General features: G+C 43.4%; 1 protein-coding gene across 3 annotated transcripts in view; it reads left to right on the top strand.

Moving 5' to 3' along the window:
* Window positions 1-26,983, top strand: part of FRMD3 (FERM domain containing 3) — a 211,816-nt gene that overhangs the window by 176,665 nt on the left and 8,168 nt on the right. For 2 of the 3 annotated variants that reach the window (XM_067569315.1, XM_067569316.1), the window contains 3 exons: window positions 5,679-5,753; window positions 6,381-6,449; window positions 9,677-9,798. In XM_067569315.1, coding sequence (XP_067425416.1) covers window positions 5,679-5,753; window positions 6,381-6,449; window positions 9,677-9,798 — 266 coding nt within the window. Of the gene's footprint in view, window positions 1-5,678; window positions 5,754-6,380; window positions 6,450-9,676; window positions 9,799-23,883; window positions 24,178-26,983 lie in introns of those variants that run through there. The other variant, XM_067569317.1, reaches the window with a different exon arrangement.

The raw sequence follows: 26,983 nt of genomic DNA, 5'->3' as shown, positions 1-26,983 counted from the left end.
CCCCGGGAACCCTGGTGGTAGATGCAGCTAACCAGCAAGACAGGCAAGGTCAGCCAGGGTCCACTCCCAAGATCAAAGACAATAAGAAACTGGATTTGTTTTGGAGAAAGGTTTATTCCATGGCAAGCCTGCAGTTCAGGATTGTCAACCATCAGGCCATCCTGGGTAGATATAATTTCAACCTGTGGGACTCCCTCAGGCGGTTCGCTGAGGCTCTGCCCCAGGACCAGGCTGTAGACTTTAGCACCATGCCCCCTCAGTTCCATGGAACCATGGTAGCTAGGGCAGAGCTCCAGACGTCCTGTGACGCTGCTGACTCGGTGGGCAGGGCCATAGCCTCTGCCATCTGTATGCGAAGGTGCTCGTGGCTGCAATCCTCAGGCTTGTTCCAGGAGGTGCAGCAGTCTATTCAGGACCTCCCCTTTGATAGGTCGGCCCTATTCTCTGACCAGACCGATGCGAAGTTGCACAGTCTGAAGGACTCCAGGATCACGCTTTGCTCCCTGGGCCTGTACATGCCCCAGCTTTCCGGGTGTCAGTCATGGCCTCAGGCGCAGCAGCAGCCAAGGCTCTGCCCAGGCCTTTTTAACCCTATAGGAATAGGGGGTTTAGAAGGAGAAATCAGATCCCCAGCTTGTCCTCAGCTCCCCAGGAGGTTGGGCAACCAGAGGAGACAATTTTGATGGTGCGCCCGAGGCTGGCGCCCCACTGCTCTCCTGGATCCGCCCCACCCCTTCCTAAACAGGTTAAGGCCCTTCTATCCCGAATGGGCAGAGATTACTTTGGACCGTTGGGTCCTTAGGATAGTCTCAGGGGGCTGTGCCCTACAGTATACATCTACCCCCCCAAACACACAACGCTCCCCCCCCATCCCTCTTCAGGGACCCCTCTCACGAGCAACTCCTCTTGCAGGAGGTGGACACCCTCCTCAACATAGGAGTGGTGGAAATGGTCCCTCAAGGCAGAAGGGAGAAGGGGTTCTATTTGAAGTACTTCCTCATCCCCAAGGCGAAGGGGGGTCTGAGACCCATATTAGATCTGCATCGTCTAAACAAATATGTCAAACGACTCAGGTTTCATATGGTCTCCCTAGCCTCCATAATCCCTTCCCTGGATCCAGGAGACTGGTATGCCGCCCTCGACCCAAGGACGCATATTTTCATGTGTCTATCCTCCCCAGCCACAGGCGTTGTCTCCATTTCACAGTGGCTGGCTCCCACTACCAGTTTACAGCCCTATCCTTTGGCCTATCTTCGGCTCCAAGGGTATTCACCAAGTGAATGGCGGTAGTGGCTGCCCACCTGTGTCAAAAGGGTGTAAAAATGTTTCCTTACCTAGATGATTGGCTGATCAAGGGCAGGTCCAGGTCCCAAATGCAGGAGAGCGTGACCCTCACTTGCTCCACGTTCAGCAGGCTCGGACTGCTCATAAACGAGCAGAAGTCCACACTAACCCCAATGCAACACGTAGAATTCATTGGGGCCACTCTGGATGCTTCCCAGGCCAGAGCCTTCCTGCCTCAGCCACATTTCGAGGCAATGGTCTCTATCATCTCCCAGCTGCACCGATGCCCCACGACAACAGCCAGGCACTGCCTACAGCTGTTAGGCCGTATGGCGACTTGCACCTACATAGTGAGACTAGCTCGCCTTAGGCTCAGACCGCTTCAGGCATGGTTGGCATCGATATATGTGCTGAGCAGACACCCATTGGACCCGGTGGTCACAGTTGCCCTGCCCGTCTTAGTCTCCCTGAACTGGTGGCAGACTCCCAGGGCAGTGATGAAGGGCGTTCCATTCAGGGAACTGGTCCCGTCGGTCACCCTAATTTCTGATGTGTCAGACATAGGATGGGGAGCCCACATCAGCGCCAACCTAGGCACTCAGGGGCTCTGGTCGGGGGAGGAGAGGCTCCTGCACATCAACATGAAGTTGCTGAGGGCCATTCGCCTAGCGTGCAGGGTGTTCCTCTGATTCCTGAGAGGCAGAGTGGGGCAGGTGCTGATGGACAATACTGCAGCCATGTTTTACAAAAACAGGCATGGGGGAGCGTGCTCCTCGGCCCTCTGCGAGGAAGCTATTCGTCTGTAGGACTTTGCCGTGAGGCACAATTTCCACTTGACTGCCTCTCACCTCCTGGGAGTGAGGAACGACAAGGCGGATCGTCTGAGCAGCTCATTTCTACTCTGCCACGACTGGTCACTACACCGAGATCTTGCGGACATGATCTTCCAGAAGTGGGGCATTCCCCAAGTGGACCTATTCATGTTGGCCTGGAACACGTGTCCGAGGTTCTGCTCGCTCCAGGGTCGCGAGACTGGGTCCATTTCCAACACATTCCTCAAGGACTGGACGGGGGCCCTCATGTACGCGTTCCCGCCCATTCTGCTCCTACCCAAGGTCCTGCTGAAAATAAAGAGGGACAGGGTGAACGTTATACTCATCGCTCCAGTCTGACTGAGACAGCACTGGTTCAGCATGCTGCTGGACCTTTCGATCGCCCCACCCCTGGACTCCCGAGGCGGCACGACCTTCTATCCCAGGACCATGGTTGCCTGTTGCACCTGGACCTGGACTCCCTGCACCTCATGGCCTGGAGGATCTGTGGCTGACGGAGGGAGAGAGAGCCAGCTCAGTGCGGTTCCAACAAGTCCTGCTTGGCAGCAGGAAGGCCTTCTACACAGGTCGTGTATTAGGCTAAGTGGAGACGGTTTACCTGTTGTGCGGTGTCCCAGGGTTTTCCGCCCAGCCTCTCGCCTATACAGGCAATCCTGGAGTACTTGCTCCAGCTAAAGCTCCAGAGTTCGGCACCATCTCGGCCTTTCATCAGTCGCTAGAGGGGAGATCGCTGTTCTCCCATCCCATGTTGGTCAGGTTCCTCAAGAGGGGGGAGGGATGAAGAGGCTTTATCAGCAGGTCCGTGACCTGGTGCCTCCCTGGGATCTCAACCTGGTCCTCTTGAGACTCTTGGGGCCCCCCTTTGAACCATAGCTTCATGCCCTCTGCTCATGCTTTCATAGAAGGTAGCCTTCCTGGTGGCCATTACCTCAGCTAGGAGGGTCTCCGAGATTAGGGCCTTGACCTCAGAGCCCCCTTATACAGTATTATATAAGGATAAGGTGCAGTTAAGGCCACATCCAGCCTTCCTGCACAAGGTGGTTTCCCAATTTCACTGTAACCAGGATATTTTTCTCCCCATGCTTTTCCCAAACCTCACGGTTCGGAGGAGGAGAGGAGATGGCATTCGCTGGACGTGAGAAAAGCCCTGGCCTTCTACATCGAGCATACAAAGCTGTTCTGGAAATTGATGCAGCTCTTCGTCACAGTGGCCGAATGGATGAAAGACTCACCTGTCTTCACCCAGCGCATCTCCTCGTGGATTACATCGTGCATCAAGTTCTGCTACGAGCAGGCTAGGGTGCCGCTTCCGGGAACCATCACAGCACACTCAACCAGAGCTCAAGCCTCATCTACAGCCTTCCTGCAAAGCTGCCACCTTGTCGTTGGTGCATACCTTCACGTCCCACTACGCCATCATTCAGCAGGTGAGAGAGGACGCGGGATTGGGCAGAGCCGTGCTGAGGGCAGCTCACCGGTAACTCCGATCTACTTCCAAGGTTTTGCTTGTTAGTCACCTGTAGTGGAATGAACATGAGCAATCACTTGAAGAAGAAAACAAGGTTACTTACCAGTAACTGATGTTCTTCGAGATGTGTTGCTCATGTCGATTCCACAAACCACCCCCTTTCCCCGCTGCCGGAGTTGGCAGAAAGAAGGGACTGAGGGGGTGTAGGGCCAGCAGCGCCTCATATACCGTGGCATGTATGCGGGGCTACTGGGGGCGCCGGAGCCAGCCCTACGGGATTTGCTAAGGGGAAAAAAGTTCCGGGTAACCGTGCACGGAAGCGTGCACACACCTGTAGTGGAATGGACATGAGCAACACATCTCGAAGAACACCAGTTACTGGTAAGTTTAAAAAAACCTTGTTTTCTGACCTCTTCGTGTGGGCTCGAGGAGCTAGGAACCTAGACACGCCGATACCTTATTCCTGTCTTGTGTTAAAGTATTAGTGTGATTATTTGCACACAGCTATAAATAAGAGTTTTTTCAAGCTTGGGGAAGAAATATGAAATCCACTTGACATTTCAAAACTGCAAAATAGCAGGGAGGTGGCATGTCTGGAGCCATATTGTTCCTTGATGTTTATAAGCCTGATCTCCTCCTTCTCCCCAGCTCTGATTAATGTAGCCAAAGGCTGTTGCATGTTGACTCAAAGTGACTAGAGTGGGTAGACTCTGATGTAGACTACACATACACCTGCTGTCTAAAGACACAGGAAATATGGCTATTTTCTGAGTGAGGAAATCCTTTTCTTTTGTTTCATGTTCATTTCAATGATACCAATCTGCTCTCTGCAGCATCCGTGTGGTGAGTCCTTGTGTGGCTTGCTGGAGGAAAAGGAGGTCTTGCCCCCTTTAAGGCGCCCTCCCCCTTACAACTGATAGTAGAAAGGAAGGGGGGAAAGCTTACTGGCATGGAGCAGGGAAGGGGAGAGGAGCAGGAAGCAGTTGGGACAGGTTAAAGGACGGCAGGTTAAGAAAGACCGAGAGGTGGGTATTTATATTTATATCCTGGAAAGTCCCAGAAAAGCCTTCTCTGAGCTGGACGAGCCCGGCATTCACACCTGTGAAACTTGTAAAGGGGCTGGGTTTCTTCATGACGTGCTACGCTAGCTGCACTTTTCTTTGGAGGCTCAGAAATAATTTTCCCCTCACCACTAGATATCCAAGGTGGGGCAGGGTACTTTGTCTTCCTCACAGCAAGTCTGAGACCTGGTGGGATGGATTACGTTATAATTTCACAATTTAGTACATAAAACTCATGACAGATGCCCAGAGCAGGTACTTGTTATGGAAGGAATATAGTTATCAGATAAAATGGATTTAAAAGGATTTGAAGGAAAGCATCCCTTAAGGGAGCTGAGGATGGGGGGGGAGTGTTTGGGGCTCCTGTCTCTCTCAGTGGGGAGCCGATTCCCCCTCCTTTTATAGCCCCCGTTCACTTCATACAGGGGGAGAGTGGCAGGGTCCCAGCAATGGGCTGGCTGGGACCAGCTGAGGATTAAGTGGACATGTTTAAACAAATTATGATGACTTGAACTGTACACGTTATTGCCAGGTAACTCCAGATTTTTTAAGTGAAAAAAGATGTGGCCTAATTAAGCCACATCCATTGCCTCCTGTCTTTCTTCCAGCATAGCTGGACAGTGTGGAGGTAGCTACATCTCTGTCCTAATCCTCCTACATACAGGATATTGTTAGTAAGAACCCTTACAGGGGCTGCTGAATTCTATGGTGCTTGGTTCACACAGTATCTATAAACATCCACAGATCCTGTAGGAGCACATTTTATTTTCTTGCTCTGTTATCCAGATAGTCACTCATTTGTATGAAGTCTTTTCATACAGTCTAAATTGTGAGATACTGTTATATTTCACATGCAGTTTTATGTTGAAATTATTACACATACCAATAAAAAAGTTTTAAACTGTCAATTATAGATATCATGCTATAGTAGAAGAATAACAGTTTGTCATTTGTCTTGCTCATTTCTATATATTATGTTGCTTTTTATGCTTTGAAAATGTGATGACCCATGTACTCTTCTTTTTCTGGAAGGTATGCAAAATCAAGTCAGATCAAGACGATGTCCAGCAGCAAGATATTTTTTAAAGGCAGTAAATTTCGATATAGGTAAGGTGCTTTCTGGTCCTTACGTTCCTTTTAAAGAATAACCATTCTGGGAGTAGACGAGAGCTCACAGAATTATTAATGGGAAATTGAGCCTTTACCTCTAGAGGACCCAACCCAGGTCAGCAGAAATTTAAACCCATTACAATCTGATTGCCCTTCGGTGTCTTATATTAAATGAGTTGGTGGTTTCGTTTAGATCCTATTGAACAGTGTTTCGCATGAGAAAAAAATCCACAATATTTGGCACTAGTTTTCGTTCTTTGCTGCAGTCTCAACACAGGACAAAACTTGGATAGCATAGAGATTGAACTATTCTCACCAGATGCCTCTAGAATCAGGGTAGAGGTAAATTGATGAGACAGCGGGGTGGAAGCTCATGCTGACACTGCTATTCTGTACTTGTTCTCTAGATAAATGATCTCCCGTATTTTCAGTGACAGCATCTAATTGATTTCTGATAAATTGGAAAATAATGTACTCTGGTATCCTTTCTTCTAAAAATGTGTTGCTTTTCATTGTTGCCATTTTAATAATTACGTAGTGTTACAACTACATATAGATACTGACATAAATAAAAAAATATCCCTCAAAAGTTGCCTGAATATTTTAATCCATGTTTTGTTGCAGTGGAAAGGTTGCTAAAGAGGTTGTTGAAGCAAGTTCTAAAATCCAGAGAGAGCCTCCTGAAGTGCACAGGTATGTTTTGAAATTTTAAATTTAAGGACCGAGGAAGATGAGTCTGCTTCACATAGAAAAAGTCACTTTGGTTACTATGGGACCATCATTCTGAGCAGCATTTGAAGCAATCAATCCTAGTGAAAAATGCTAAGTTAGTGTAACACAATTATCTCTGTGTCACTTGTTATCTCTTAGACAAGGAAGTTGAATCAGTATTTACCTGAAATTCCTTTTAATCAATTAGTAAGATAGTTTGTTAGTCTCTCTATCACCACGTAGGAAGTATGATCTTGGCAGGGGGAAAAAATCACTTGCATTTCAGCCCTAGTCATTGTTCTGTTTTTAATTTTTTTAGAAGGAGGGATTTATGTAGCAACTTATCCAGTGACTTAAAAACCAATTTAAAGAGAAAGGAGAATAGTTCTTACCTTATTTGGGGAAAAGTACTCTGGTTTGCTTTTCCTAAAGCTATACTGCTGGACCTTTGAAAACAGACTGGTGTCTTCCTGAGACATGTCACTCATTGTACCGCCAACAGGAATTGATCAGACCCTGATCAAAACAAATGGAAAACTTGCACAAATTCCGTGATTAGAGACAAAGGAGAAGAGAGGAAAGAAATGCCAGGAGGAAAAGGAACAACACTTTAGAAAACTTGAAAAACATACCATTGTGAAAGTGACAGGAGTGATTGCTTAGTTTTTTTAATATTTGCAGCCACAGCCAGTCTGCTGTTGTAAAGTTAATTTTCCATTACTTTTGTGTGTGGAGTTCGTCTTGTTTTTTTTTCATTGTGTCCTGGAATACCAGCTATCCCTTGGTGAAGAGTGGTACATACGTATTCTTTACCTTAAGTTATGCTCTTGATCATGTCCCAAAGGTAATATTCATAAAGATGCAGTTGTGTTGCACACCCTAACGTGGGCGTACGTTGCCATTGAATAACATTAACAGGGGACATTTTAATGACATACCAAACTGAGGGTCTGAAAATTATTAGGTATCCAAATAATAATACAAAAATAAGTGGGTAGGTCTTCCATTGAGACTGAATACACTATTTAAGTCTGCAAATGCACATTAGCATAGGAGATTCACTTGAGTGTCCAAGTTGTCTTGATTTATTCCTTCACTGACCATTTTTATACCAGTCCTTTCTGAGGGATAAATACGAGTTTGATTTTTTTTTAAAAAGATTTCTTTTGTATTTGGCTTTTCTGTGTTTTACAGCATTACAAAAATAATATAAAATAAGTGAACTGTGACAAAATACATATCTTCTGTGGTCAACGTTGAGGTTTTACTCTACGTAGCACAAAATTGCTGCATGAACTTGACTGCCTTTTTGTTTGTTTACTATTTTAAGTAGTGTGTAATTTGATGATATTCTAAAATGAATGAGAAGAATATTGTAGTGGTAGAGTGTGGGCACGTGCCTTTCTCAGCCTACACTGAAACAAGGTCCACACACTGTATAGAATCGGAAACTTGCCCTCATTTGAGGGTTTGGCTTGGTTGCTACTGCTACTGTCCCACAGCTACTGAGATCCCTGCCTCAGGACTGCTTAAGCTACACCCAGTTGTATTAATTTAAATAGAATATTTAGCCCAAAGGTGTTAGTCTAACCCACTCACTGTCCAGTATTAAACAGGGCTAAACAAAGTTCAGGGTTTGGTCTACAGAGACCTCATTCTGCTTAGTACCATTGCAAACACACCATTAATAAAAATTACTTTAACCTTTTATTAAAGATGAAGAAAAGAAGGAAAATAGTTGAAGCATTTGAAATGTAAATTATTAAGTGAGGCTTTCATTTTAACAACACCCTTTTTCCCCTTTCCATTTCCCTTTAATTGCAGAGAGTTTTTAGAGGGAAAAGTCCCCTTATTTGACAGTCTCTTAGTATGGTAGATAAGATGATAAAAACTGTCCTTTTTGGGGAAAAGAGAAGTTAGTTGAGATGGGCTGGAGCTGTTGTTGTTGTTGTTAAGATCTGATCCTGTTTCATCCCATGTGGAGTTTGGGATTCAGCTGGAAAGGTTTGAGGTGGTGATGTTATCTATGTCCCTCTCTCTGGCCCAATCTAGTCACGACAAAGAAGGTCCGGGGTCACAAGAGACAGTGGGGATAGCAGCCAGGATGGTAATACTTCTTCCACTAGCCAATTTTTCTCCTGAAAGTCCTTTTGTTTAAGGACCCACAAAGGGAGTGATGGGTGGAATAGTCTATCCCCTCATAATTTTGTCCACCAATAAGACCTAGTTTTCGACACACCAATTTTGGTTCACTGATTTCTGGTTCCACACTTTTCTTGTTTATCAAGCATGATCTTAACACAGTCCTTGAGTTATATCAGTAGGCCTTTTTGTTTCGACTAATTCAGTCTATCTCCTTTTTGTACCTTTTCCCATCAGCATTTGTTGTTATAAGTTATTGTGACATCTCATGAACTTTTACTCCTTTCTGTTAAACTCAAAACTAGTGTAAATATATGGGCCCAATTAGCAAAACAACCTGAGGTATTTTCTTGAAAGACCCACTCCAGTTTTCTTAAGATTGGATTACTAAAATAGTGAGCCAAGTGGCTGAGTGAGTCAATAAAATCTTCCCTAACAAGATCAAGATCCAAAGAGATGATACTAATAGTAATAACTAATTAATTAATAATTAATTTAATTAATAACTAATTAAAACAGATTGAGGAGCTGTGGGCATGTTGTACAGGCATTGTCTGGAGTGAGAGCTGTTCTTCATCCATTGACTAGAGGGATAGAGACCCTCATGATTTATTCTTAAATCTACACTGCCCAAACCACAGAAGATCCTTGACCCAGTCCCAGAGATAGTGGAGCATGGTTCTTCAGCAAAATGATTAGCATCCTCTCTGTATCTTTCCCTCTCTGAGCTATATTCTCCTCACTGCTGTGCAGAATGGAATTGAACAGTATAGCTGAAATGCGATGAAAAATTGGAAGCTATGAGGTTAAATGAAGCAGGACGCCACCCTACTGCAAAGCCACTACCAGCCCTTCTGCAACACTTCACCTGCAGAGCCACCATTCAGCCAAGGGTGTGATCTAATAAATATAGGAGGAGTCAAAGGATAATCACTGTATGTGGCATGTTTTCCTTGAGGGCCCATTGTAACTTATCCACAATGATTTGGAGGCAAGGGACGTTGCAGTTGCATTTATTTGTAATGATTTCTTTTGAACAAACTGATGCTGTTTATCTTTGCTTTTAGAACCAGCATTACTCAGAGTCGTAGCTCTCATTCCTTGAACAAACAACTCATAATCAATATGGAACCTCTGCAGCCCCTCCTCCCTTCTCCAAGTGAGGAGGAAGAGGTTCCTTTAGATGAAGGTAAGTCAGTTACCTGACTGGTTCACGCTCAAAATCATAACTGTTATAAACTATTATTAAAAACATTCCAGTATATACGGAAAGATTAATTAAAAGGTGCAATATCAGCTTAATAAGTGTGGAAATAGCTGTACAGTTACCATTAGGAATTCCACCATTAACTCTCTACGCATCATATTGAAAAATTATTACTAATTCTGAGAGCTGTGTGGTGAGAAAGCTCAATGGAAGTAGCATGATTTTAGAATAACTGTCTTGGTGAGGAATTAATGGAGATAAGTTTTTTGAGATCCTCAAGTGAAAGGCACTTAAAAAAGCCAAACTAAGCCTCAGAACATACCTGCAAAGTAGGTGAGACATATAGGGATCATTCCATTAAATACTGACATGCAACAAACTCTGTGATGGAACGCAGCAGCTGTTTGATATTGCACAGCAACACTACATAGAATTTTAGGACACAGTGAAGAAGAATACCAGGCCAAATTATCTGCTGATGTAACTCCATTGGCACCCATAGACATTATTCTGAGGACTCTCTGAAAGTTTGAGCCATATTCTTTATGTAAAGAGGATGTCTTCATGTTTGCCTATTCACTGCTTTTTTTTCTCACATTCTGCACCCAACTCTCAGGTGAGTCAAAGAATGTGTTCAATAAAGGTCCCATAGCACGTTTTTTAAATGTAGGGGTATTAATCTTAATATCTTGGCCAAATTTCAGCATAAGTAATTACATTCTCTCTACCTAAAAATTCCCCCTGCAGATTCAATAGAAATATGGAAAGCCAATGGAGTTTCACCAGAGAATTTGACATCCATTGGGCTGGAAATCCAATAATTTGTGGTTTCACCTCACTGCAGCAAGAAGTACTAGAAATCTCACAAGAGTGTCTTTTTTCATAAGAGTCCAACCTTCATTTTACAGACCCAAAAAATGAAATCCTGGACCCATTGATGTCAACTGGAGTTTTGCCATTTACTTCAGTGAGGTCAGGATTTCATCCAAAGGGGTTGGATGATGTTGGCTAAGCGTATGAATGTTTGGGTACTTAGCTGACCATCTGGTCATTCACCCATTACTGTAGATAACGATGTAATTAGTTTTAATTTACAATAAATTACTTGTTAGCTACTGTCTTGAAATGTTCGTATTTTATGGTGAATTCATTATCTGGTTATCAGATTACCACCAAATACTATGTTGCTAGAAGACATTTACCAGACAATTACAGAATAATTACACCTTGTTACTTGTAAAAAAACAAAAAAACAAAAAACCAAACAACAACAACAAAAAAACACCCACACCACAACAGTCTTTTGCAAAATCAGATAATAACCCCTCTATTGGGTTTCCTAGCTGGAGAAGTATATGGCTGGAACAACTGAATTTACTATTGGATATGATTAAATGTTTGCAGTAGTGAAATCCAATTTAGAAAACTGTCAAGGGTAGTGCTCACTGGATAATGTTGATACACTTCAAATAAATAACATGTGCAATTCAATAGCCACCTTGTCTTTCAGTTAGAAAGATGGTTATTTCTTTAGATTTAAAGTTGTAAGCCCTAATGTAAATGTTTGTCTATGGATTGTCTCCTAGGAGGTACCACAAATGTAATTAAATTACTACGACAGCTAGTAATAATACTTAGCACTTGTATAGCATTTTCCTCCATAAATCTTGAAGTGTCTTTGTTATGGGGTTTGGGGTGCAGTCCAGACCAGTGAGGGGCTGTGTCACCACTTGCCTTGCAACCCTGGGTTCCTCTCAATGCATTGCTATTGTAGCTCCAAGTTTTCCTAAAAGCATATGCTGTGTGATGTTCAGCCCTCGTGTGGAGCACTCAGAGAAATAGTAAGATTCGTTTGTTCCTCTAAAGACACAAAAGCACATCACAGCTTATTAACTGGGGTAAATACATTCTTCCTTTTAAACACAGAACTGAATTAGTTTATAGTTAAAATAAAACAAATTTATTAACAATAGGACAATGGTTAAGTGATGCCAAGTAAAAGGAATAGTTAGAAAAAGTTATAAGCAAATAAAAGTGAAAACTTGCATCTAAAAGTCTAAAACTTAATCTAGTAAGGTACAGTCCGTTCAAGATGGTTTCTCTCACCAATCTTCCTTCTTCCCAGCCATGGCTGACTTTCCACAGAAGTAAAAGGCGCTGTCTTCCCTTGTTTTCCTAGGTGAAAGATCTTTGCCTAAGTAGGTTTCTCACCTACATTCAGTTCCCAGAAACATTAAACCCCCTCCCCTCACCACTTGAAGGACCCATCTTTCTCAGCTTGTACAAACTCTATTCCCTTGTTTCTGTCTGGTGATGGATGCCAGAAATAGCTTTTGTCTTTTCTTGTATCTTCCAAAATGTAATGACTATGTTTCAAGAGGCAGGATGATGGACCTCATGCTTTTCTTTCCTTCCTATGAACATCCCATCCCCTTACTGATTTCTGTGTAAATGAGGTTTCTGTTGTTTTGATTCCACCATGCTTAATTTACTTAGGAGACAGGTAAATAGCTGTCTTCTTTCCTGTCTGGGAGGGAACCTGTTTCTCTCCATTTGGCTACAGACTTTAATGAATAGTATCATTTAAGTATCCATATTTCCTCATATAGTGTTAGTACATACATTTCATAATGATATTAATCAACTGTGTGCCACCAGCTTTCAGAAAAGACTTCACTTGATACACTTTTATAATACAGTGATATTGTATATAATCAGTTGATTCAACAGAATCCAGTAAACCTTTGAAATAGATTATTCTGAGGGTTACCCCTCAAAGTAAAGTTCATTCAAACTGTGAGGAAGGCAACATGAAATCTGGTGGTGAAGGAATCTCCATGCTCTTTTTTCCCCCACTTGTTAGCTTAATAGTTTTGTTTACCTAATATGTAAAAATGGCCCTTCACTGTCTTTGCCTGAAGATTGGGGTGGTCAGAATCAAATACACATTCCTTTGTCTAAGGCAGACCTATTTACCAACTCACCAACAGACCTATTTGCCTGGTTTAAACACACTTTAGTCATAATTCTAGCATATGAATTCATAACTCTTAATACCCACTGCATACTTATATCATGCAAGAACATTAATTATCAGTGAGTTATTAGTTTTCAGATGACACCTTTCAAGGCATATAGTGTGTAGGGTGTGAATTCAGGGTGCTTAGTGTCAGTCTTACAAACATGAGTAAGCATTAATTCAAGAAAGGGAGGAAAGAGGATCCAGGGAACTACAGACCGGTCAGCCTCACCTCAATCCCTAGAAAAATCATGGAGCAGGTCCTCAAGGAATCCATTTTAAGGCACTTGGAAGAGAGGAAGGTGATCAGGAACAGTCAACATGGATTCACCAAGGGAAAGTCATGCCTGACCAATTTGATTACTTTCTATGAAGAGGTGACGGGCGCTGTGGATGTGGGGAAAGCGGTGGATGTGATATACCTTGACTTTAGCAAAGCTTTTGATATGGTCTCTCACAGTATTCTTATCATCAAGTTAAAGAAGTATGGGTTGAATGAATGGACTATAAAATGGATAGAGAACTGACTAGAGCATAGGGCTCAACGAGTAGTGATCAATGGCTCCATGTCTAGCTGGCAGCCGGTCACAAGCGGAGTGCCCCAGGGGTCGGTCCTGGGGCCGGTTTTGTTCAACATCTTCATTAATGATCTGGAGGATGGGGTAGATTGCACCCTCAGCAAGTTTGCAGATGACACTAAGCTAGGAGGAGTGGTAGATACCCTGGAAGGTAGGGATAGGATACAGAAGGACCTAAACTAACTGGAGGATTGGGCCAAAAGAAATCTGATGAGGTTCAACAAAGACAAGTGCAGAGTCCTGCACTTAGGACGGAAGAATCCCATGCACAGCTACAGACTGGGGACCGACGAGCTAGGCAGCAGTTCTGCAGAAAAGGACCTGGGGGTAACAGGGGATAAGAAGCTGGATATGAGTCAGCAGTGTGCCCTGGTTGCCAAGAAGGCTAATAGCATATTGGGCTGCATTAGTAGGAGCATTGCCAGCAGATCGTGGGAAGTGATTATTCCCCTCTATTTGGCATTGGTGAGGCCACATTTGGAGTATTGTGTCCAGTTTTGGGCCCCCTACTTACAAAAAGGATGTGGAGAAGTTGGAGAGAGTCCAGCGGAGGGCAACAAAAACGATTAGGGGGCTGGAGCACAAGACTTATAAGGAGAGGCTGAGGGAACTAGGCTTGTTTAGTCTGTAGAAGAGAAGAATGAGGGGGGATTTGATAGCAGCCTTTAACTACCCGAAAGGGGGTTCCAGGGAGGATGGAGCTAGGCTGTTCTCAGTGGTGGCAGATGACAGAACAAGGAGCAATGGTCTCAAGTTGCAGTGGGGGAGGTCTAGGTTGGACATTAGGAAAACGTTTTTCACTAGGAGGGTGGTGAAGCACTGGAATGGGTTACCTAGGGAGGTGGTGGAATCTCCATCTCCATTTTTAAGCTGCGGCTTGACAAAACCCTCGCTGGGATTATTTAGCTGAGGTTAGTCCTGCTTTGAGCAGGGGATTGGACTAGATGACCTCCTGAGGTCCCTTCCAACTCTATGATTCTATGATTAATTGTCCTTTTACACAGATGGGGATGCAGAATCCTAGAGCAGTTAAATGACTTGTCTGAGTTCACCCGATGAACTGGTAGCAGGTTTCCTGACTCCCAGACCAGTGTCAGCATTATCAGTAATTCATCTGTTAGCCTAGCACATCTTACTTGTCCCTGAATTTCAATCAACCTTATGTGTGGTGCTGAATGAATTGCCCAAAATACAGTGACTTGGTGGTTTCTTGTGTTGTCATTTTAACGAGCTCCTTGAAAATATCCCTTTGCTTCATAAAATTGCCTGAGAGATTAATTCCCAAGTTGGCCAAGTCTGTGTGAAATATGAAACTAAATTACCTTACAGAAACTGCCAGGTGACAAGAAAGATTTCATGCCAATTATTTGAAAGTTGCTAGGTAACAAAGATATCAGAGTGAACTGCAGCATAAGAAGCCTTCTGTAGGGAATTTTGCACAACTTCAAACCTGTCTGTTTGTGCTTAGGAGAATTGTTTCAGATAGGAAAACAAACAGAATGTAGGGACTAAAAAAATAAAATAAAAATAAATCCCAATCATTCTAACATATCTAATGTCATCCCATAAAATCTAAGCCCATTGTGTAGACCTGCCTGTAAAATGAAATTCTCTTCCATAAAAGCACAAGTTGTCCACTAATTGTGTGTAGTATTGCTAGTTTTCTCCAAGGCCAAAACATGAATTAATATAGAAGAAAGGGTATTCTGTCTGGATAAGAGGTCATGACGATCTATTGCAGTGGAGGCAAAGCCAATGGACTTCGGTAATGACATCAAAATTACTGTTCTGTCAGTTAGAGACGTTTTAAAAGTGAATAATGAGAAACATTTCTGTTTAGAATAACAACCAAGCATATCCTAATTTTCAAACTTTGGTGACCGGTTCCTCGTGCACTTAAATTTGCATGTAATCACTCAAATATCAGGTTGAAATAAGTAGTTGCCAGTTTGAACACCAGATGTAGAGCTGGTTGCTCTCACGTAAGCCCCAAAGTTTCAAAATTATATTCTAGTGGATGGTTTATCAGACCAGTGCTGGAAGAGCTACAAGAATAAGGATTATATTCTTCATACTTAGTGGCATTGACTAGAATGACTTCAAGGAACATGACATAACTCTGCCTCTGAGTAACAGGAGAATACTTTTCTGTTAGAATTGAGATGGAAATGTATCTCTAGTACTTTCCTTTAATTTTTTATTCCTTGCCCCTCCCTTTGCAAGATGTCACAGACCTTGCACTCTTACCCATCTCAAGCATTCAAAAGATAATTTGCAATCAATGTTTTGCAACAACAAGTGAGCGATAACCACTGGACGGAGCACTTATTCATGTAGACACAGTCCAAGTGGTCAACAACTATAATTAAAAGCAAGGGAGAGTGGTAAACGCTTCTTTCTGAAGCTCTACATCTTTGTCTTCATATCATTAAAATATTTTAATAAAACTTCTAAGTCACATTCACTGTTTAGGGAGAACTGCTTTAAAATCTGGCCTAGTCTTCACAAGAGCACTGCCTTGAAAGGCATGGAGTCAGCACCTTTCCCACCCAGCCTGTCCCAATCCCTCCCGGGGAAGACCACAGTCACATTTCAACATTATAGATTAACTCTTTCCTCCTTCCCCCTCCCCCAAAATTTTTTAAATGACAACACTCCTGCATTTTTTAGGCTAGTAACAGGTACCTGTTCTTTATATTGCTGAACAACCTGAATCATCTTGTGAGAGAGAGGAATACAAAACCCAAGAGAAATGAGAGGATTTATTTAAGAAATGTGCTGGGAGATGGCACTAATTATCAGGACAGGTTCCCTAGTGATATGATAGAAATGAAGGTTTTAATATCTTTCTATTTACAGTTAATGGAGAATACTTTTCTTTAAAGATAGTATCCTCTCAGGATTCTCACTGTTGAGTCTCCAGTTCTCCGTGCAAGACTGGGCAGAATTCTCCTAACTCACAGTTTTTATTCTCTGAGGCCATCGGAGTTAAACATGAGACACTTAAACCTGTCACACCCTCCCAACCACACTCCAACTTCTGCTCTCTCAATTCCCGGAACCTTCCAGCAGATTCTTTGTCAACCATGGTCAGGGAAAGAGCAACATGCAGGAGTCAGGCCCTTCCATTGACAGCATCTCAGGTATCTTTTCTTTGTTTAAATAAATTTTCAGTTTTTGCTGCTCTGTCTGTTCTTCTGCACTGTTGGCTTGGCGGTCACAGAAGTATTACCCTTTTCAAAATCCATGACTACATACTGCCTCTGTGCTGATCTGGTATGCTTCATTGGTATCCTCAGAACATCTTTTTAATGCTTTAGCATCATAGCCTTAACACTTCAAGTCTTTGTACCAAGATATGTGGCACTTTGGTGCATTTCTTAGTGATCAGATTCTTAAGACTCCAGTGTGTTAGGAACTTTGCAAACAATTTTTTCTTTTTTAGTGCCAGTTTTGGAGTATTTTTCTGATGAAAAATAATCAATACTTGTCACGTTCCAGGCTTTCCAGATTGATATATTCTCAGATCCGTGTTGACTGCCTAAAGCGCTTCTAGATTTTTACGGTGCTCAACATGGATCCAAAGTCTTGCTTTGCTATATATTTCATTTCAAGAATGTTGTTCTCCTTGGCTATAACCCAGAAGGAGGAAGGAAGCACAGTAATTCCCAAAAGCGTGAATATAGGAAAAAGATATCCTTCAAAGATGAGTGTGACATCTCTATGGAGTTGAGCATTACAGGTGTGGGTGTCAGATACACTTGGAGATGTCACCCAGAGCCATCAAACTCTGAGGGGAGTGCTTGAGGACAATTCTGGAGGCACTCTTCAGAAACTCCTGTCCAGACAGTAAGCTAGTTTGGAATACTTCAAAGGATTCATCCTTGAAGCAGGAGCCTGAGTTGAGTCCCTACATTGTCCACCAGGAAAAGGTTTTCAGTGTGGTGCAAATGAGCACATGTGGATGCCTGTGCTCCACTTGTGATCATAGGCAGTGAGTTATATGGGCCTGTGGTGCCTATGCTCCACCAACATTGAGGATGATGGGCCCGGCTCCACCAATATTTCTGTGGTGCTGGGGGGCTGGCCGCAGAGTCTCCAGTGGTGCTTGGCCGTGGAGGTGCAGAGTGCAGTAGCCCGCAGCACAGCGTGGCTGTTCTACCTCCCCTCTTCCCCACAAACACACTCAGCGGCTGGCCAGGAGCTGCTCCGGCACCGGACCCAAGCAGTGCGTGGCGTTGCAGTGGCCATTTCCCCCTCTCAGCCCCACCCCTTCCTCCTGTTCCTCTCCCATGTGGGCCCAGCGCCCTAGCCAGGAGCCACTCCCGGCCCCAAAGCAGTGCTGCGCAGTGGCCTTTTCCCCCTCCTGGCCCTGCCCCTCTTCCATGTGACATGGGCCCAGCACCCTGGCCAGGATGTATTATGCATGCCACCAAAAATTATATGAACCTGGCGCCCATGCCTGTGATGCGGTTTACAGACCCACGCTGAGGCTAAGGGAATTGTGGCGCAGTATTAGGCCAAGGCGGCCCTGCCCCTGAGCAGCAGCAGAGCATTCTCCAAACGGAGGACTTGCTTAAAAAGGGACTCTGAGACTGTGTGCAGGAAGGCAGCCAGGCTGTAGCTTCTGGAACAAAGGGATCTACAGGGGAAGAGTCTGGTCTGTGGGTAACACCCACCTGGGAGGCCAAGGGCCTTGGTCCCCTTTCTACCCCTGTTCTCCCTAACAAGGGAGAACAACTGGATAGTGTGTTGGGAGGTCCCAGCTGACTGTCTGAATTATTGAAAGTAGGAGGAAAGTTGAGTGCTGGGACCATGTCCCAAACTGGAGAGTGAACAGAGAAGGTAGGAAGTGGCCATGGGGAGGACTGGTCTTTTGTACCAGCAAGAGGGGACAAAGACTTTCCTCACCCTTTCCCCATTGGGCTCTGGGTTGGGACTGGTGGAAATGGAGGGTCCAAATCCCCCTACTCCCCGTTCTGCCCTGCAGCCAACTAGAGGAACCCAGGAAACACCAGGGGATGGTGTTAACACGGCCACCAGCCCTTCAGATTGTCTGGCAGGGCCTTCCCAACACTACGAGAGACTGTTGAGCCATGTCCTGCTCTCTAGGCCTTCTGGGCCAAGTGAAGCCCAATACAATGCTCCCACAAAACCTGCTAGGTTGCTCTCTGTGTTTATCTGTGTCTGTAATAAAGCCTAATTCTCTTCATGTTTATTCACCAGTTATTTTGCCAGTCAGGAACTAGTGAAAGTAACCAGTGTTTCTGGATCCCTTAGACACCAGGTTCAAGCGGGGCTTGACACATTTTAACTCCCCTCATTAAAAAGCCCCATGAGTCATGGGATATGAATGTGGTTCTGACAAACTGATGAAAGTACTGTTTAAGCCACTTGATACATGTGAGCTCAAATTTCTTATATGGAAAGTTATTCTGCCGGTAGCAGTGACTTTAGCTTGCCGAGTGAGTGAGCAACCTTCAATCTCTCTAGTGACTTTCTACCTTATGCCAAGTTTTACAGAGAAAAGAGTGATGCTGTAGTCTCACCCTATATTCCTTCTAAAGTTGGTGATTGATCCCCACTTCAGTGAGTCAGTCATCTTCTGAACATTTTCTTACACTCTCATGCCCATCCCATTGATGTCCTTTTCCAGAAGCTCGACATACTTTATTTGGAGTAGACTGAGACTTTAGAAATCTACCCAACTTTTTGATTTAGCTGACACTAATTCAGTAGGCACTGTTATAAAATCCATGTCTACATGGCTGAGGGACTATTTTAAGACATTGCATTAATTACTGCTCTGGAAGGCTGTGGATCATATGACGAACAACAGTCTGAGGCAGAGTAGCTCCAATTGTTAGCTTCAGTTCTTTTTCAATTGAAGACTTATGCATGAATCTCTCTGCTCACCTTTACTTTGTGTTGAGATTTGGCTCCAGGAAAGAGCCCATCTAGTCCTTGACACTGTAGAACCAATTCCCAAAATCAGCTTCCCCAAGCTCTTCTTCCACACAGAGTTCTGTACTTTTTTACTTGTGTTCTATTTGAATTGACCAAATCTGAACATATTTTTTCTGTGGATATATCCTCTGAGAGGCTGTGTGTTTGGGCTTCTTTTTGTATTTGGAGATCTCTTGTCCTGCCCTTTATATGTACCTTTACCTGTCTAATTAAAAGATAGCTACATAGTGGGCATACATGCATATACATTAATACTTAGTAACGTTGGGCATTGACCTAGACTTGTGCATTTTATGTTGCAGTGTTATTGCTTTATCTTATTGTGATAAATCCCTCAAGCAGCTCAGTCTCTGAGTGAGAAACCTGTACAGATGGTATGCTTCACCGGTGATTCTTTGTTGATGTTTCACTTGAAACCTGCATTTGCACACCCATATATGTAACTGCACACACACTTGGGTACTTAACAGTTGTCGTTACCCATTTTGCATTTGCAAATCCCAGTTTGTAAGTCAAAATATGAACTTCGTGCATGCAGCAGGTACACACTGAAATTTTATGCATACAACTTAGGCTCATGGCTTTAAATATTTGGCCATTTTTGCCTAACAATTTTTGATGTTTTAAAACAGACTTACAAAACCACCAAATAACACAGTTCATGGCCTTTAGTATAGGGATTTAATGTCATCTTTAAAGGTCAGAAAGATGCAGTAAGTTCAGAAAGATCTTTTGTGCAGTAAGGATTCTGTACTACTTCTAATCTAGTCCACTTTTCTTTTTGCAGAGCACAGAACAGTATTATACCACACATTTTTTATTTTTTTTAAACTATGTGTATTGCTAAGTCATTGTTCCTTCAGTTTAGAACTGCACTTCACGTATTGATGTATAATTATGCATTTTCATTCTTAAAATCATGCCAGCTGAATATAAAATACAGAACAGATTATTTCAGATGGTGGGAAACATGTTCAATATCTTGCACTGTAGAAACAAACTGCCTTTGATCTTAAAATTAGCAGAAATGGCACTTCTGCGTGCTGATTATACCTGCTGTCCAAAACAGGCAACAGGATATCACAAGGCTCCATGGCTTTCGAAATTAAAATAACAATTCCATTTTGAGATTGCTACGGACTGGAGGCAGCTTTTCTAATTTTCTTGCAAACTCCTGTAAACTTAATAGGCATCTTTTACTCAACTGCAATTTGATCTCTTACTAATTACTCAATTATTTTTGAATTATGAGATCTTTATATCATTTGCGGAGAAAATCCTATAGTATGTGACTTGAAGAGTCTGCCTTTACTTATCTTGGTACTGTATCTTGAACATTTCTTTCTGAAGTTCCCTAGCAGATGTTCAGGGATCCAGCACTGCAGATGTACGTGTAACAGAATGCATAATTTAAGTTTTTCATGAGCTAAGTCAAATGTACAGTTCTCTAACTTTGTGATCAAATAAAACAAAATTGTAGATTTAACCAGCCACAACAGAAACATCCAGTTCTGAAAGCATAAATTATTTTGTCAGTGAAAAAATAACAAATGTTCCCCCAAGGGCCCTCTCAAAAACTTACAAAAATATACAGAACAAAAGTGCTTCAGAGACCATTAGCAGCTCTGCCAGGATTCCCTCAGAACACAGTTGTGAATTCTCACTTTTCAGATATTCTCCACATTCGTTTGAACACACTGTGATGTTTCCTGGGATGCACCTCACTACCACCTGCCCTTCTCATGAAGAAGCCTTGTCTGTGCTTGCTGTGGGGCAGCTCCCCAACTGCACTGGCCATTGGCTACACAAACTCTCCTCTCTAGCCTCACAGGCCCTGCTGTTGCTTTCCAATTTAGTGATTGGCAAACCCCAACCCCTGAATTCTCTGAGCATCTCCTGGAGTGTCCAGGCCGTGGTCCACTGGGCACTCGCTGTATTCACAGATCCTCTGCTTCCAAAGAAACAGTACAGCTCAGTTTACCAGTTTCACCTCAGATCAGTGCTCTGCTTAACATATAGCACTTAGATATGTTTATAGTGAAATCAAGTATAACTTTATTTAACAAAGCACAGAGACTCAAGTAATAGCAAGCAGAAGTTTTGGAAACAGTGGTTACATATAAAATCAAATCAAATCATGAAATGCATTCTAGAGCCTAGACTTAATTAACAGGATACTCTCGTGTCTTGTGAAGTTTTTCTCACGTGAAATCCTTGAAGCACTTTACAGCCAAGCTGGCCTGGGACTCTCCTTTCATGAGATAAGAATGCTGTCAGTTTGCCTCTTAAGTGGAGGACTCAAAATGTCTCTTTCCACTCCAGATATACCAGACGAAACTTTTTGTCCTTATTCATAAACAGCTTTATTCATAAAAGCTCTAATGCCAAAAATTCTATGTGCCCAAGAGTAGTATCTTGAGAATTGATTGTATACTCCTTTTGCTCTTTCTTTTCAATGGTGTGTTACGCTTATTACACATGAGCCTATCTGTCCTAACCATAGTAGGGAATATTGGTCTTGGAGGTCATAGATTTTCCTCTATTTTCCAAACCAAACCTGTCTACTTAAAGAAGTTATAATCATCTCCTGCTTTCAAAGACAGCTTAAAACCGGTCTAAATGCAGCCAGCAAGAGGGCTTCTCTAACAAAATTTCCAATAGTGGGCTAGAATCTTAGCTACATCCAATGTTTGCTAGGTGCAGGTTGGGGGAAGGGAAGCAGTTAGAGAGTGTCAGAATAATTGGTGGTAGCTCTCTGATTCCGGAGTCAGTGGCTTTCTGGGCTCTTGACTAGAGGAGCACAAAAGGGCCAGAGACATCAGCTCACTGTCAGGAAAATCCTTTGCTGAATATGTCTTGTGAACATTACACAGCATTAATTGCCAGCATTGGGAAATGTGTTGTCTATTCTCTCTTCTAAGAGATGGAATCTCTTCCCTACTTGCTGAGAGTCAAGTTTAAAGCAAAAATGTCACTGACTCAGATACATGATTTCAGACTAAATGTTTCAGCACAAATTCTTAGACACACTGTCAATGGGCTGGTTCTGCATAACCCAACATGGGTTATTTTTTGAATAAGTATATTCATTGCCCTTGAATATAATTCACAGCCAAGAGATGTTTTCTCAGTAAGTCAGGCTTCCCTTGAGTTAAGCACACATTTGTGATTTATTCAAGAACAGGCCCTAGTTGATTTTGTAAATGTATAAATAGTGCAGCCGCTGCACTTCTTGGTAGCGAGGATTTGCATTTTATAGCCTAGTAATTGCTACAAGGGGGATGATGATGAATCTGATAGGATCACATAGGAACGTCACTTTTGAAGAGGTAGCAAAATGGGGCAAAACAGAGAAGGGGCCAGTTGGTCCTCTCTCCTCCCCACAAGGAACTTGCCCATGAAAAGGAACGTGGGTGCATTGAAAGTAACAGTGGCAGGGTTTGTTCCACATAATTACTTTGGGAAGCAGTAAAAGTAATCCTGGCACTGGGAAAATATTCACCTATATGGAGCCAAAGTGTATGTTTATATATAAAAATGCTTTCCTAAAATGCAGATGCAGTAGTATCTGACTGAGTTAAAAGAGGTGTTTTGCATAAGACAAACCAGTGGGGAGGAATCAAACATTCACAGGACAATGCATGGGGACACTTCATTCTCCTATATGGTGCAGGGAAAGCAAGAGCCTCTGATATGGAGGGTCTGGCAGCACCACAAGTCTTTGAACATCAAGGATGAGTCTTACAGGGGGTGAGACGCTCCGTTCCTTCCCCACGTGGCGTCATTGGCACCAGCAAGGACTGCCAATATCACTGTTGGGATGGCAGTATGCATGCTTTTTTATTCAATTTTCCAGCTGGAATTAGTTGTGCACAGTAAGCACATATGGGTTAAACCTGTTTAGGGATCCAGCATATCCTTTGCTAACCAGTGAATGCGATGTGCTTTCTGGAGCAATACCTCTTTCTGATGGATGTGAACATCCTTTGGTTTTGTCCAACACTGAGAACTGGAGCACATCTCTAAAGGGAAATGCACTTTTCCCATTGCACTTTCCTTTTCTTCTCCCACTTATTCCAGGACAGGTCAGACTTTGACACTACTTGATGAATCAAGTCCCAAACCTTGAAATGCAGAATACCGTCATAACTTTCCTCCCCATGCAGCAGGAAACCTCAGTTTCCTGGTGAAAGCAGCATTAAATCCTATGCAGGGGCTAGGAATCTAGCCCTAGATAATTACAAATGTACCCACAGATAACATTGGCTGTGCAACTCTGATGGCTGAATTGAATTTAAAAAAATAAGGGTCATAGTGTCATTTTGCCAGATACTTTGTGTTTCTTTTTTATGGACTGTTCTTTCATCTTACTATGTTTTAATGCATTACATATTTTTATGTGTGTGTGTGATTCAGCTGTTTTATTAGCAACTGCTAAATGAGAAAAATGCTATTGAAGATACTGCACTGAACATTATGAGACAGTTGGAAGTGTTTAAAAATAACCTCCCCTTCTGTTCCCTAGTGGGATATTTTTGTTGGCCATGTCATTTGATTCATTCAGAGCGACTGGCCTTAGTCCTTTAAAACACAGTGGAGACTTAGTGAAAGGTCAGAGCCAGTATGGGTGGCAGTTTTACAAGGCTGTGATAGAAAATACAATAGTCAATATGGTGAAATGTCTGGTAAAAATCCAGACTAGGAAAAGCATTCATTTGCGTATGGTTAACCACTGCAGCAAAGATGTGTGTATTCGCTTGCTGAGGCATGGGTCAAGGATCACAGCTAGAAGTGCTGGTAAGTTTCATTCTAATATACTCAGCTGCTTTTAGGACTCTTTTCAGAGAAGTCTGATTTCCAGATTTTCTTTGTAATTTGTCATACTAAAAATAGATCATTTTGAGAGAAGCAAAATGTATTGTTAATGACAGAATACTCGTTTTAATGGGGCAGAGAGAAGGAGGAACTACTGAGACTTGAAAAAAGAATAAGATCAAAAGATGAATGAGATCCACTGGATAACCTATTTAACAAGCTGTACATTTAAGTGTGAATTGCTAGCAAAGAAGTGGAATTTTACTCCTTCAGCCTTTCAGGAAAGAAAAAAGATATAAACCTATGATAAGTTTAGACATAACAAAACAGTCCTGAAATGAGCATTTAGGGACCTTTTGAATGACAGCTGAATGGCAATGACTATTCTTAGCTTATGGCTGATATTTCACTAATTACAACTGACCATTACCATGCCATTTTTTCTTTTAATTGAACCCAATGTATTTTGGATTTCCTTATTTTGCAATAATTGAAGATTTTATTCAATTTATTAATTAATGGGGTGCAGTTGAAAAATAATGGGCTTGATTTTGATGTATGTCAGGACTAACTCCATGGAAGTTAAATATTTTAAACATCTAAAAGAGTTATGTAATCAGAATCAAATCCAGTTTTATATAATGTATCCTTGCCAGTGTCACTTTCTGTGATACTGTTTGTTTACTTATTGCACTTCACACAGCAAGGGCTACTTAAATAGACCGGTCAGTTTCACTTTCTTTTCAGTCAGTTTAATTCTTTGGTTTTCATACACTTTAGAACAATGCATTTTTGTCTAATTTTCTTTTAAACATCATCATCATTAATACTAGGTTTTTAAAACCCTTCTCTCTTCGACTAAAACCTAAATTTGCAAGAGAATTCACTGCCTTGGTGCTGCTGTAATGGATACAAAGGGATCGTAAGACCCTCAATGCAGCAGGGCTTTCGTGGTGTGCCCCCACCAACATCTTTCCCAATAGGATGCCCCAGCATTGGGGGCATTCCAGGACGTATGGCAGGGGGAGAGAATGGTCTGAGTGTTCTTATGCTTCAGAGATTCAGCACCCCTGTAGCGGCCCACACGCAGCCTCTGAGTATGTACAAGCCACCTCTCCTGCTGGACCTACGGCCGGTGCAGTGATTAATCTGGACCTTGGGGTTTAAACTAGTTTCTGGCAATGTAGATTTAAAATAATTCTACTTGTATGGCTTTAATCCTTATTGGTAAAATTACAGAAAATCACTCTATCAATTAAAATATAAAAGTAGGAACAGGTGACTGTAGCCTCTTGATTCAATGGGTGCCCTATACTAAACTGCCGGGAGGGCACCGACCACCAGCAGTAGCACCGTCTGTCCCAGCACCACAACCCTAATCTTGGCCTGGTGCAGAGGGAAGGCTTGGGGGCTGGTGAATGAGCCAGCCCAGGACTCACCCTGCAGTGGTGGCTCCTGTCCTGCAGGCTGGGCCTCGCTCTTCACTTGGGCATTGCAACCTGGTGCAAAGGATCATAGCACCATACAGGTGTGGCCTGGTTGCCCTTCTGTCATGACAGGAAGGGGCAGCTGGGCCAAATGTAAATGAGTGGTGTTGAAATCTGATGTGTGGGGGTCACACCACCACTCAGGTTTGGACTGGCTGCCCCATGATGGAGGAGTGGCTGGGCTCAAAATGAGTGGTGCTGTGACCTCATGTGCCAGGTCGTAACATCCAGAGTGGTGAGCTGGGCCAAGCCCCGCAGGGCAGGAGCTGCTGCTGTAGGATCTCTCCTCCACACCAGGCTGGGAGACAGGTATGTCTGCCTGGTTTTGCACCCTTGCTGCAAGCGAAGCCATGAACCCAGTCCTTGATCAGGAACCTACTGATGTTCAGGGTGCTGTGTTGCCAACCTCACAAAAATCATGAGAAATCCCCAAAATCACTGGATTGGTTTAAAAATCATTTTACACCCCCCCCCCCGCCCAACAATGTGATGCTTTTGGGTGTGTTTTCTGGTTTTTGAACACTTGGGGGAAATTGTCTCGTTTTGTATGAGAGCGTTTCAGGAATCTCATCCTAAAATGCTCAAAAAAGCGCACACGCACTGGGGATCCTCCTCCCTTTTACTTTTGGTTGACGGTGTCCCCCATGTCCCTTCCCCAGGCACTGATCTCTGCTCCTGCCTGTGCCCTGCCCTTTGCAGCTTCCTGTTTTGCTCTTTCTGCTTCTGCAGGGCACTGCTCCTGTCCAGCTTGTAACACTGCAGCCTCTTGCTGCAGTCATCCCAACTCCCTGCATGCTGGCCCTGCCCAGCGCGCACAACGTCCCCTGCTATGTACCTCCTCTAGGACGCTGCCCTTGGCTCTCCTGCCCAGCTCTCCCTCCCTGGCCATGTTCCTCACAGCCTATGCCCAATTCTGGGACAGGGCAGCAAGGCAGGAGCCGGACCTCTGGAGGTAGGGGAGAAACATTCTCCTGGGAAACCCTTTCCTACAGCTTGCTCTGCTTTGCTTACCTTGCCCCACTTAATGCTGGATAGAGGGGAAGGATGGGCGAGAGCTGCCTCTGCTGACCCAGAGACAACTCCCTGCTTCTTTGGTTGCCTCATGGGCACAGACAGCACCATCAATGGGGCAAAGGGGTGTCTCTGCAGGACACTGAAAGCAAAGCAGCAGCCTGTGTTCATGGCATCTGCAATCCAAAGTCTGCAGCAGCCTCTGGTGGCGGCAATGAGAACTGCAGCCTGAGTTACAGTTCAGGCAGAAATCCTGACCTGCCGGGCACTTCTGATGAGACACTAGTTTT

Source organism: Emydura macquarii, unplaced genomic scaffold (genome assembly GCF_026122565.2).
Source record: "Emydura macquarii macquarii isolate MOO-44397 ecotype Brisbane River unplaced genomic scaffold, CSIRO-AGI_Emac_v2 contig_2897, whole genome shotgun sequence".
NCBI classification, from domain to species: domain Eukaryota; kingdom Metazoa; phylum Chordata; order Testudines; family Chelidae; genus Emydura; species Emydura macquarii.
Note: the sequence above shows the minus strand (reverse complement) of the source record. Positions and strands in the feature narration are given on the sequence as shown.